Consider the following 11,232-nt stretch of genomic DNA (forward strand, 5'->3'; position numbering starts at 1 on the left):
CCTTCCACCAGGACCCCGTCCCCTGCCCCTCTTGGGAAACCTCCTTCAGATGGACAGAAGAGGCTTCCTCTACTCCTTTATTCAGGTAAGACATGCCCACAACTTTTGCCATATGGGATTAGCCCCATGTTTGCTCCTGAAGATCACTCATTTGGGTGAAGAAGAAACTCCTTCCAGGCAGTAGGTTCAGGTGGGAAGGCTGCTGAGTGAAAGGTGAGGTGCTGGTTGGTGGTGGATGGTGCTCATGTTGACAGGTGTGTCCTCGCTGTTGGACAGTGTGATACTCTGTTCTTGGAGTGTGAAGGGTATTGGGGTGCCATGGTGTGCTCCAAGAGCTTACAGTTTTCCTATCTGATGTTCCTTTGTTACAAAAGAGAAAGAAAAATGTCATAGGCATCCATATATCAGGTTTTCTTCTGCCAACACAAGGGATTAGCCTGCTGTATTCAGGAACACAGGGGATGAGAGGCAGGTCAGGAGGTAGGGTAGGAAGGGAGTGCTTATCAGTTATAAACACAAGGACCATTCAAGGAACCAATCATGGCACCATCTTTACCAGTCTTCACATGAGAGATTTCATGTCCAATTACCACTTGTTTATTAATAATCACTAAGCATCTTTGGCTCCACTTTCCATTTAGAGTTCTAATTTAGTGACAGCAATCCCAACTCTTGCTACACCCTTGGTTTTTAATATATCACCCACTTGGTCCAATAGCGTATTCATTTGTTTATCATTTTTTATTGTTTTAAGACAAGATTATCTTCATTTCTCAGGCTAATGTTGTTTCTGAGTTAACATCTCACATGCTGGATTTACACCTAGGCGCAAATGTTTTAAAAACGGGCTTCCCATATGTTGGAAAGGTCAAGTTAACATCATATTTTATTCTTTATGTTTGTTTGCTTATTTGGTTTATTCTTTATTATTTGGTTTGCTTTGTTGTTGTTATTTTCTTTTTTTTTCTTTCTGTTTTTTTTTGTTTGTTTGTTTGTTTGTTTGTTTTTTTGTGAGACAGGGTTCCTCTGTGAAACAGTCCTGGCTGTTCTGAAACTCACTCTGTAGAGAGACTAAAACTCATCAAGATCCACCTACCTCTGCTTTCTGAGTGCTGGGATTAATTTTCATTCTTTGAAAAATACAATTCATTCATTTCTGATTGTCCACTCCACTTCTCTGTTTCTGAAGGCCCTTCTTATTTGGAGGTAACTATGGTTGCATGAGTGAGTGTGCATGTGGGGGCAATTGACCAGAAGGTGAGCAACTTATGAACAGCTACATCACTGAAGCTTTTCTACTTTTAGCATTTCCCCCAGCATACTTAACTGCCCAGAGACTCACAGAGAGGGCTGGTGACATCCTGTCATGATAGCACGACATGCTACATCTTTTCCCTGCAGGGACAGTCATCATGTCCTGCAAACAAGGTTACCAGGGGTTGGCAATGTGCTCTGGGAAGAAAATTCCTAACCTTTACAGAACTCCTTAAAGAACTGTTCAAATCCACAATCCAATGTATGTGGCAATCTCGGAGCTGAGCTGACTTCCTTAATTGTCAGGAGACAAGAGTCTGTTTGTAGATTGTAGAATAAACTCATAAAATTCAACTACGCAAGTTATCTGCTCATCTGGGTGATATTGGATACAAGCAAAACAATAAGGTGTAGGAAAAAGCTGCTTGTTGGTTCCTGGCTGCTCAGCCCCAAAATAATCACACAGAAACTGTATTATTTAAATAACTGCTTAGCCCATTAGGTATAACTTCTTGTTGGTTAACTCTTCCATCTTAGTTTAACCCATTTCTAGTAATCTGGGTATCGCCATGAGGCTGTGGCTTACCGGCTAAAGTTCCCAGCATCTGTCTCTGGAGGCTCCATGGCTTCTCCCTAACTCTGCCTTCTTCCTCCCAGAATTCAGTTTTAGTTTTCCCCACCTAGATCTGTTCTATCTTATCACAGGCTTAAGACAGTTTCTTTATTAACCAATGGTATTCACAACATACAGAGGGGAATCCCGCATCAATAAAAATTTTAAGATTCGTTGAGAGTTCAAAGAGACTTACATAAGAGGCAGGACTCGAACAAATCACAGCGACATTCTAGAATGATGAAAGATTCAGAAAAGAAGTCATTCCTGAGCAGCAACTGGTACTAGGGAAAAAGTAGAGCCAGGTGGATGAGGTCTCAGTGTGACAGGGGAGAGGCAGGCATTGAATCGGTAGGTCATTAAAATGAACTGGCTTGGTGTGAGCCAAAGATGGTAAGAACTAAGCAGGCAAGAGAAAAATCTCTATATGTCTTTATCTCTTTTCTGTTGCTACCAAAAAATTACAGAGGATGAGTTCTTTATAAACTAAAGGTTTATCCTACTCAAAATTGTGCAGTGTGGCAGTCTAAGATCAAGCAGTCCATTCTTCCAATTTCTAGTGAGAAAACTTCTTATGTGTCACAATGCAGGAAAACCTGTCACATTCACAAGAGGCTAATCATGTGGAGTGCCTTTGTTTAATAATAATCTATTCTCTGAGAACCCAGTCCTCTCTGTGAGATCAGCATTAACATAATGTATGGATTATCTGCAAAGACCCAGTGCCTCTCACTAGGTTCCAGCTCCCAAGGGCTCTGACACTTCTCAACACATCCATATTGGGGGCTAAATCAACAGCAGAGCATCAATGAAGGCATAGCACATGGAATAGCAAGAGGAAAGAGCAGCTAGTCCAGACAGATGCCTTTGGATGTCAAGTGGTGGTGATATCCTGTGGTGAACCCCAGACACAACCAGCTTGGCTCTCTCAAGTGTGTGGTGGATGAGCCTGGAGCCTGACTCAAATACAGCTGCTAAAGGCTGTGTCAGCTCCATAAGTCCAAACCCATGTGTAGCTGACAAACCCTCTGGAATGTTTCTTAAAATTTTTTTCTGGTGGCTCAGAAAGCTGAGATTTTTTACTAGGCATCTGTGTTGATGTAAGATGATTTTGTGGGCTTTAATCATGGTGTGTTTGTTACAAAGACTGAGTCTTAATGATGACATTTTTTTGGCCAGTAGTAGAGACACAAAAATGAGGTGAACCATCAAAGCTACTAATAAGATTAGAAATTGCCAGCATTCTGTCACATAACACTTATTTTTTTTTAATAAACAAACTCTATTATTGCTACCTGGGGGACCAGTGTCCCAAAGCACAGTGGTCCAAATGAATCCATGGCATTTGCATGACCTAAGATTTATCTATCCAAGGGTGCTAGGGAGAAAGACACACACACTCTCTCAATGGTTTCCTTCTTTATTCTCTATTCTTCTTGTCTTCTGTCTACTGTATACCTTTTTCTATGGCTTATATAACCCAGAAAACTTCTCAGGCAGTATATGAATCACAATGTGGTTACATTCCATATTTCAATTGAATGCTTATAAGAAATTTAGATCAAATCATGGTTTTTATTGCCTTTGCATGATTAAAAACAAAGTTCTGGTATCCCACTTACATTTACATCTAAGTAACTTGTTAGATTAACAGAACACAAGCAAGCAGGAAGTATTTTATGTCAGCCAACTCTTGTTTGCAGGCTACACGTTGTGATTACAAAGGAAGCAGCAATTGTTCTACTATTTATCTTGATGGACGATTTTATAAGGAATATTAAAGGAATCACAAACCTAAACTTTTATGCGTGACAACTAGTCAGTTGTACTTTAAATCTTTAGGGTGCATACCCACCCATCAATAGTTTCTCAGGACATCGATGCAGCAATGAGTATAAGGAGTTAACCACCACCTTTGATCACCAACCAACCCTAGCCAGGAAAGTGTGTCAGCCAGCAACAGTTGGGCTGCCTTGTGTTCTTTACCCTAACCCAGTGAATCTGCAACTCAGATCTGTGCCTTTGTGAACATAATATTGTTTTCTGGGGCTTTTCATCATAAGGCTGTTATCAAAACATATGATTTAACCTGAAATTGTTTTAAATGTTTGTTTTAGCTAATGATGCACACAAAAACTTGAGACTGTGTATTTTAGCATCAACATAAAAGGAATTGAGCCAGCCTGGCTCCTGGGACACAACTGTTTCTCTTAATCATTAGCTTGAGCTACGATCTATACAGCTACATAAGTGAAACTCATAGGTGTTGTGAATGTCACAGCTCAGGAGTGTGGGTTCACATGGGTCTGTGAAATGAAGACTCAGAGAAGCCTTAAGAATGAATTTAGCCTTTCTTGGCTACAGGGTGGGTCAGTCTCTCTAGAGAACCTACAAGACTGATCCATCAATACTCAACATTCAGGACTAACCCTTCAGGACTCAGCCTTCAGGAATGACTGTTTTCCCTTTGCCCAGGGCTCCTTTATTGTTCTTCAATTTTCGTCTAGCAAGTACATGTCCATATCCTCAAAACATCCTGACTGGGCCTCTAAAGAGATGATGCAAAAGAAATTACCTGATTCAGGACGAACCACAGTTTTCAGGGTTTCCTTCTAAACAAGTTTTGCATAGGCTTTGTTCCCACGGGAAATTCTCAGACAGAGGGCAACAAGAGAAACAAAAAAATTAATTGCTAGCAAAAGATGGATAAAGCTAGGTACTAGCACTCTGGAGCTGGACCAGGTGTAGCCCAGCAGGAATGCTGCCACACATAGGCCCTAGCTCTGTCACATTTCCTTATATTTACTTTTCTTCCTCAACACTGTGTATAAGTTAACATTATTATATCAATTAGACAGTAGAGTTTACACTTGTTTTTGTCTAGCATTAACTTGACAAGTTTAACTTACACCATTGTTATGATCTGAGGCTTTTTAGTTAATTGCTGCATAAGATTCCATGCTGTGGCCCCATCTAAAAACATAAATACATCAACATCAAACTTATGCAGAGCTTTTTCTTAGCATTGTCCCCTAAACAACACTGGGCACTGACCATTTTCATAGCCTTTCATTTCTATTAGCTGCAGTGCAATCTAGAGAGAGTAAAAGTTATAAGAGGACAAGGGAGGGTTGTTTGCAAACCCCTCACCATACTCCTCAAGGGCTCTCAGCACTGGAGGGTTAGTATGTTCCTGGGACCAATTCCCTGTAGATGCCCTGATGGTAGCATGGCCAGGTATTTCCCTAACTGTTCATACTGCAGTCAGACTCACATTCAAAACCACTACTAGGTGACTATCACTTTCCTTCCCATGTAAACCAGTGGGCGTGTCGGGGCAGTTTTTTCTGAATGTGGTCAGGAGGCATTGGAGAGGCTGAATCTGGACCATAGGAAGCATGGTTCAGCTGGCCGGACTGAAAGGTATGGGCATGGAACTAATGCACATCTGCATCCACATCTGTATCTATTATTTTTGAGGTAGGGTCATGTGCAGGAGAGACTGGCTTCAAACTGGATGTGCAGACAAGGATGACTACTGATTCTCTGGTCTCTACTTCTCTTGTGCCAGAATATAAACAAGTGTTGCCCTGTCTCCCTACTCTACAGTGCTGGTGTACTGATTAGGAAATCCAACCAATCAGTGCAGACCCTGCCTGTCTGGTGAATTAACCTTCACCTCTTAGGTCCTCAGGAGAGAAAGGATGGCCAGAGAAGGGGTACCTACTTACCAGTCTGTGACTAGGTGTTTTCACAGTGTAACAACAACATCTGCACCGACTAACCACAATCCTGGTGCCTTTATGCTTGGCAGCTTCGAGAAAAATATGGAGACGTGTTCACAGTGCACCTGGGACCAAGGCCCGTGGTCATGCTGTGTGGGACAGAGGCCATAAGGGAGGCTCTGGTGGACCAAGCTGAGGCTTTCTCTGGCCGGGCGATAATTGCTTTGTTTGAGCCAATTGTACAGACATATGGTGAGATACGGGACAGGGTGAAGTGGCAGATGTGGTCCGGGAAGATGTGGGTGAGAGGTGGAGCCCAAGCCGTGGGGAAGGACTCAGGGTTTTCCAACTTCCATTGTAACCACCCATGCTTCACCACGTTCTTAGGTTTAGTCTTTTCTAGTGGCGAACGCTGGAAAATACTTCGCCGCTTCTCTCTGGCCACCATGAAGGACTTAGGAATGGGCAAGAGGAGTGTGGAAGAGCAGATTCAGCATGAGGCCCGATGTCTGGTGGAGGAGCTGCGGAAATCCCAGGGTGAGTCCCAGAGAATGGGCATAAAGGAAGATGATGATACAGGGACCTGAGTGTAGAGCCAAAAAATAGGAAGAGACATACAAGAATATAGAAACAAAATGGCATACAGACAGATAGACAGACACACATACACACACAAACAGAGGTACACACATAGAGGGAGAGAGACACAAAAGACACACTGAGTTTGGATGGGGAGATTAGGAGAGAGGTGGAAAGAGAATCACAAGGGCAGAAAAGAAACGTGAGGTATTTTGGTTCCAAAATAACTCAGAAGCACGTACTGCCCATGGTGGTCACTTCTCTTCAGAAAATCAATCTGTGAATTAACTTTCTTTGTCAGTTGGGCAGGAATGGTGGACACACATCCTCTCAGAACTCAGAAGGTGAGGGAAGATGGCCATGAGCTCAAGGCCAGCCCTGTCTACATTGTGAGGTCCTGCCTTTGATGTGGCTCTGGCTGAGTTGTGGAGAGCTTACAGCACCATATACAGTGGGCATGGTCCTGCATGTTTGTAATCCCAGCACTCCAGAGGTGGAGGCAGGAGGGTGAGATTTCCAAGGTCCTCTTCTACTGCACAAAGTGTTCATCCAAGTTCTTCTTCTACTGCACAAAGTGTTCAAGACCATTTTGACTTAATGTTTGTAATTGTCACCTATTCCTGCTCCTCTCCACGATCTTCTCAAAGTCAATCACAGAGCTTCAGTTGATGAGGTGAATGGAGCAGGAGGACCTACAGACATGGCCTAAGCAGGGAACTGTGTTTTCTTCCTTGTGAGTGTGCTGCTGAACAGCAGTGAGCACAGAGGCTCATGGGAGTTTGATTTTGGTAAAAATCAGAGGTACACTGAGGTTATTTTAAGTTTGTTGTATCAAGGGCACATTGGTAACAAGACTGTTGCTTACACCTCCATTTTTTAACATGGGGTATTTGTCATTTCTTATTGACCTTTTCCCGAGATCTGGGAGGTCAGTGCGGAGGTGGGGAGGGAAGAAAGGTACAGAGGGTGGGAAAAATGATGGGAGAAAGAAGTCAATGATGGAGGAACCCAGAGGAAGAGAAACAAGCTGAGAATGAAGCTAAAAGGGGACTGAGAGTGAAGCTCTGAGTCCCAGGAAAGTATCCTCATAGGATCAGAGACCACAGACAAGACAGCCCAAGGGTGAAGGACAACAGTGATCCAATACTGCTGTACTGACAACCGTCCTCCAACTGCCAGGGTCCATGACTGAACATGGCACACAAAGGCTACAGGCAGCAGTGGCTAATGGCTTCTAGAACACCACAGAGCTCAGAAGTCAGAGAAAAGAGAGGTGGAGGAAGTTGGAGAAGTGATGGAGGAAGTCGCAGAATGGATGGAGGAAGTCAGAGAAGAGATGGAAGAAGTCAGATAATGGAAGGAAAAAGTCAGAGAAGTGATGGGGGAAGTCAGGGAAGGGATGCAGGAAGTCAGGGAAAGGATGGAGGACTTCAGGGAAGGGATGGAGGATGTCAGGGAAAGGATGGAGGACGTCAGGGAAAGGATGGAGGATGTCAGGGAAGGGATGGAGGATGTCAGGGAAGGGATGGAGGATGTCAAGGAAAGGATGGAGGACGTCAGGGAAGGGATGGAGGATGTCAGGGAAGGGATGGAGGATGTCAGGGAAGGGATGGAGGATGTCAAGGAAAGGATGGAGGACGTCAGGGAAGGGATGGAGGAAGTCAGGCAGATAGGCATGGAGTGTACAGGGCTTGTAATTGACACAGCCATCCCTGAACTCTTCTGTGCACCATTCCTGCCAGTGGCAGTTAGCTATCAGTTCAGAGTCAGGATGTCTTCCTGGGAGGAGGAGCAGGTGCAGACTGACTGCACTCACTCTATGTCTTGTTCCTAAAATTCTAATTGCAGCCATGTTCCAGCCATGATTAGCTGAGTTTTCTTGGTGAAGGTGCATCCCTTTCTGTATATAGAAATAGCATCCCATATTCTGTACAGAACTGAGGGAGTCAAATAAAGGGATGCACGCATCTCTGAGTGAAGAGCCCAGACTCTTATGTGCACCATATGTGCAAATGTGTTGCTGTAACTTGAGCAGTGAGTGGTGGGGACAGCTTTACAGAGATGGGGCTGAAGCCAAATACTCCCCTAATTCTGTATTCCCTGTCTCTTGTACTGTATCCTCCTTCAGGAGCTCCCATGGACCCCACCTTCCTCTTCCAGTGCATCACAGCCAACATCATCTGCTCCATTGTCTTTGGAGAGCGCTTTGATTACAAAGATCGCCAGTTCCTGCGCCTGTTGGACCTGCTCTGTCAGACCTTCTCAGTCATCAGCTCATTCCGTGGTCAGGTCAGTAGGTGGGAAGGGAGGAGCATTGAAGGCAGAGGAAACAAAGCCTGCTTTGTGAGTGAAGAAGGCAGTCTTAGGGATGGAAGGAAGACAGAGAAAACATGGAAAAGCAAGGAGCCTGTGACCTGGAGGGATGGAAGGAAGAAAGGAGGAACAGAAGGAGAGAGGGATGTTGAACAAGGTGGAGAGACCTGAATGCAGAAATACAGAGCCATCTAAACATGAGAAAATGATGACATGGGGGATACAGCTGTTACTTCGAGGACAGAGGACACAGTATTTCATGCATGAGCCCTTGAGTTCATCCCCAGGAACCGATGGTGTACAAAACATGAAATTCCAGCATTTTGGTTTTAGAGACTGGGCTATCAGAAATTTGGGCTGATCCTAGGCTACATGTTGAATTTAAAGCTTATCTGGCATTAATGTGTTCAAAATACAATAGCACACAAATTAAAACAAATTAAGACAAGACAGCAAGGGGGAATTGGAGAGAGAGCAGAGAAGAGAAAAAGGGAGATACAGAGAATGTAAACTGAAGGCTAGAGACTGATTTAAAGGCATGTGTATGGTGTGCATGTAGGAGAGGTGTGTATGTGTGTATCTCTCTCTGTGTTCCTTCATGACGTCTGTGGACCTAGGAGCACTGCCCAATTCCTGAGACCTGATAACTCATTGTGACCTGCTGGGCCCTTCTTCTTGCAGATGTATGAGCTCTATTCGGGTTTCCTGAAGTTCTTTACTGGAATTCACAAACAAATCTACAAAAACTTGCACGAAGTCCTTGAATACATTGGCCACAGCGTGGAGAAGCACCAGGCAACCTTGGACCCAAACAATCCAAGAGACTTCATCGATACCTACCTTATACGCATGGAGAAGGTAAGTCCTGCATGAATGAGAGGGGATGGCTGAGAGTGAAGGCTGAGGATGTGAGCAGAGGAAAAGGGGGCAGAGGATGGGGAGGAGAAACAGGAAATGGAGTGGAGGAGATGCAGAAGTGTCTGCAAAATGAAGCAAATAAAAAGGAGGAGAAAATGTGATAGGGAGAAAGAAAGGTGGGGAAGAAACACAGGGCAAGGGACAAAAAGCAGAAAAGACTACAGAGGAAGAGAGAGCCTGGGAGACAAATCATGCTAAACTACCAGAGAACACAGTAGAGAGAGAAGACAGAGCAGAGACCAAGTGGCATTGTTGAGGACTGGATAATGCCATGTGGTCCAGATAGTGAGACAGAAGGACAGTTCCCAGGATGTGTGTGCATCTTCCTGCATGGCTTCTGTTACCCCTGACCCTCCCTTCTCTCTCCCATCTGGAACCAGGAAAAGTCCAACCAACACTCAGAGTTCCATTACCAGAACCTCATAATCTCTGTGATTTCTCTCTTCTTTGCTGGCACCGAGACCAGCAGCACCACACTCTGCTTTGGCTTCCTGTTCATGCTCAAATACCCCCATGTTGCAGGTGAGTCATGGGCAGACAATTGGGGAAGCTTCTAACTCCCCCTTTACTGCAGAGGTTTGTGTGGATGAGAGAGACCTGGGCCTCTTACATTTGAAGCTCTGAAAGCTTTGGTCAACTTCTAACCTAAAGCAGTGCTGTGGGTGGTGTGTGAATGAACACTCAGCTGGTCCATTTCCATTGTTTTCTGCTATAACTTAAAGGTTGGATCATCTGTCCTTCCTTCCCTCTTTCCTTCCTTATTTCTTCCCTTCCTTCCTTCCTTTCTTTCTTTTCTCTTTCTGTCTTTGCATCTGTCGGATATTCACCCATCTTTTTCTTCATCCACCTCTTCATCTATTTACCCATTCTATTTTTGTTCCAACCATTATCTAAACATACATATATTCATTTTTCTATTCATTTTTATCTACACACCTGTTCACCCACACATGTATTCCTCTGCCCATCTTCTCTATACCCATAGATTATTTATCCTTGATTCTTTCATCTCTAGTTGACTTAATGACATATATTTAATTCATTTATTTGGATGAATCAATTTGTGAGTTTTATTCTTTATCACAGCTAGTTGAGCAGGCACTCTGTCATTGATTCGTTGGTTCATTCATATAAAAATCTTTTCATTCCTTATTCATTCCCAATGGCCTTAGAATTCACCCCTCATGTGTCCATCTATTCCTCCATGTATCTATTTAATAATTCACTCCTTTATTTGTGATTTGTTCATCATTCAACACAACTACCTGTTTATTCCTATATTTGCTCATTTATTCATCCACATATTTGCTTGATGTCTGGTTAGTTGCTTTCATTGATTTATTTGCATATGTTCCATTTTGTGCAGTGGGTCTCACCTGCACATTCACATGGGTTCTGATGTTAAAGCCAGGCTTTCAGGATGGAAATCAATGCATTTGCTGACTGAGCCCTTTCATTGGCCATCATATTACCAATGTGTTCATAGTCCATGTTCAGTTAGACACAGGTTAATTTACTTTCCTTTTATTCCTGAGTCTATAGCCTTATATTGTTTGCCTGTATTTTTTAATTTTTTAACTAATGTTCATTCCTGTTTTGTCTGCATATATGTCTTTGTGAGCGTGTTGTTCCACTGGACCCAGAGTCATAGATGGTGTGAGCTGCCATGAGGGTGCTGGAAAGTGAACCTGGGTTCTCTAGAAGAGCAACCAGTGCTCCTAAGCACTGAGATATCTCTCCATCCCCCTGGATTTTGAAATATAAATTCCATGCAAGAAGTCTCTCTCTCTCTCTCTCTCTCTCTCTCTCTCTCTCTCTCTCTCTCTCTCT

General features: G+C 43.6%; 1 protein-coding gene across 1 annotated transcript in view; it reads left to right on the forward strand.

Annotated features, from left to right (window-relative positions):
• Positions 1–34: 34 nt before the first annotated feature.
• Positions 35–11,232, forward strand: part of LOC126491016 (cytochrome P450 2B19-like) — a 70,640-nt gene continuing 59,442 nt past the window's right edge. The window contains exon 1 of the mRNA XM_050126396.1: positions 35–85. Coding sequence (XP_049982353.1) covers positions 50–85 — 36 coding nt within the window. The 5' untranslated portion in view covers positions 35–49. The remainder of the gene's footprint in view (positions 86–11,232) is intronic.

The sequence above is a fragment of the Alexandromys fortis genome, unplaced genomic scaffold, assembly GCF_014885135.2.
Source record: "Alexandromys fortis isolate MF-2015 unplaced genomic scaffold, M_Fortis_MF-2015_v1.1 scaffold_240, whole genome shotgun sequence".
In the NCBI taxonomy this organism is placed as follows: Eukaryota; Metazoa; Chordata; class Mammalia; order Rodentia; family Cricetidae; genus Alexandromys; species Alexandromys fortis.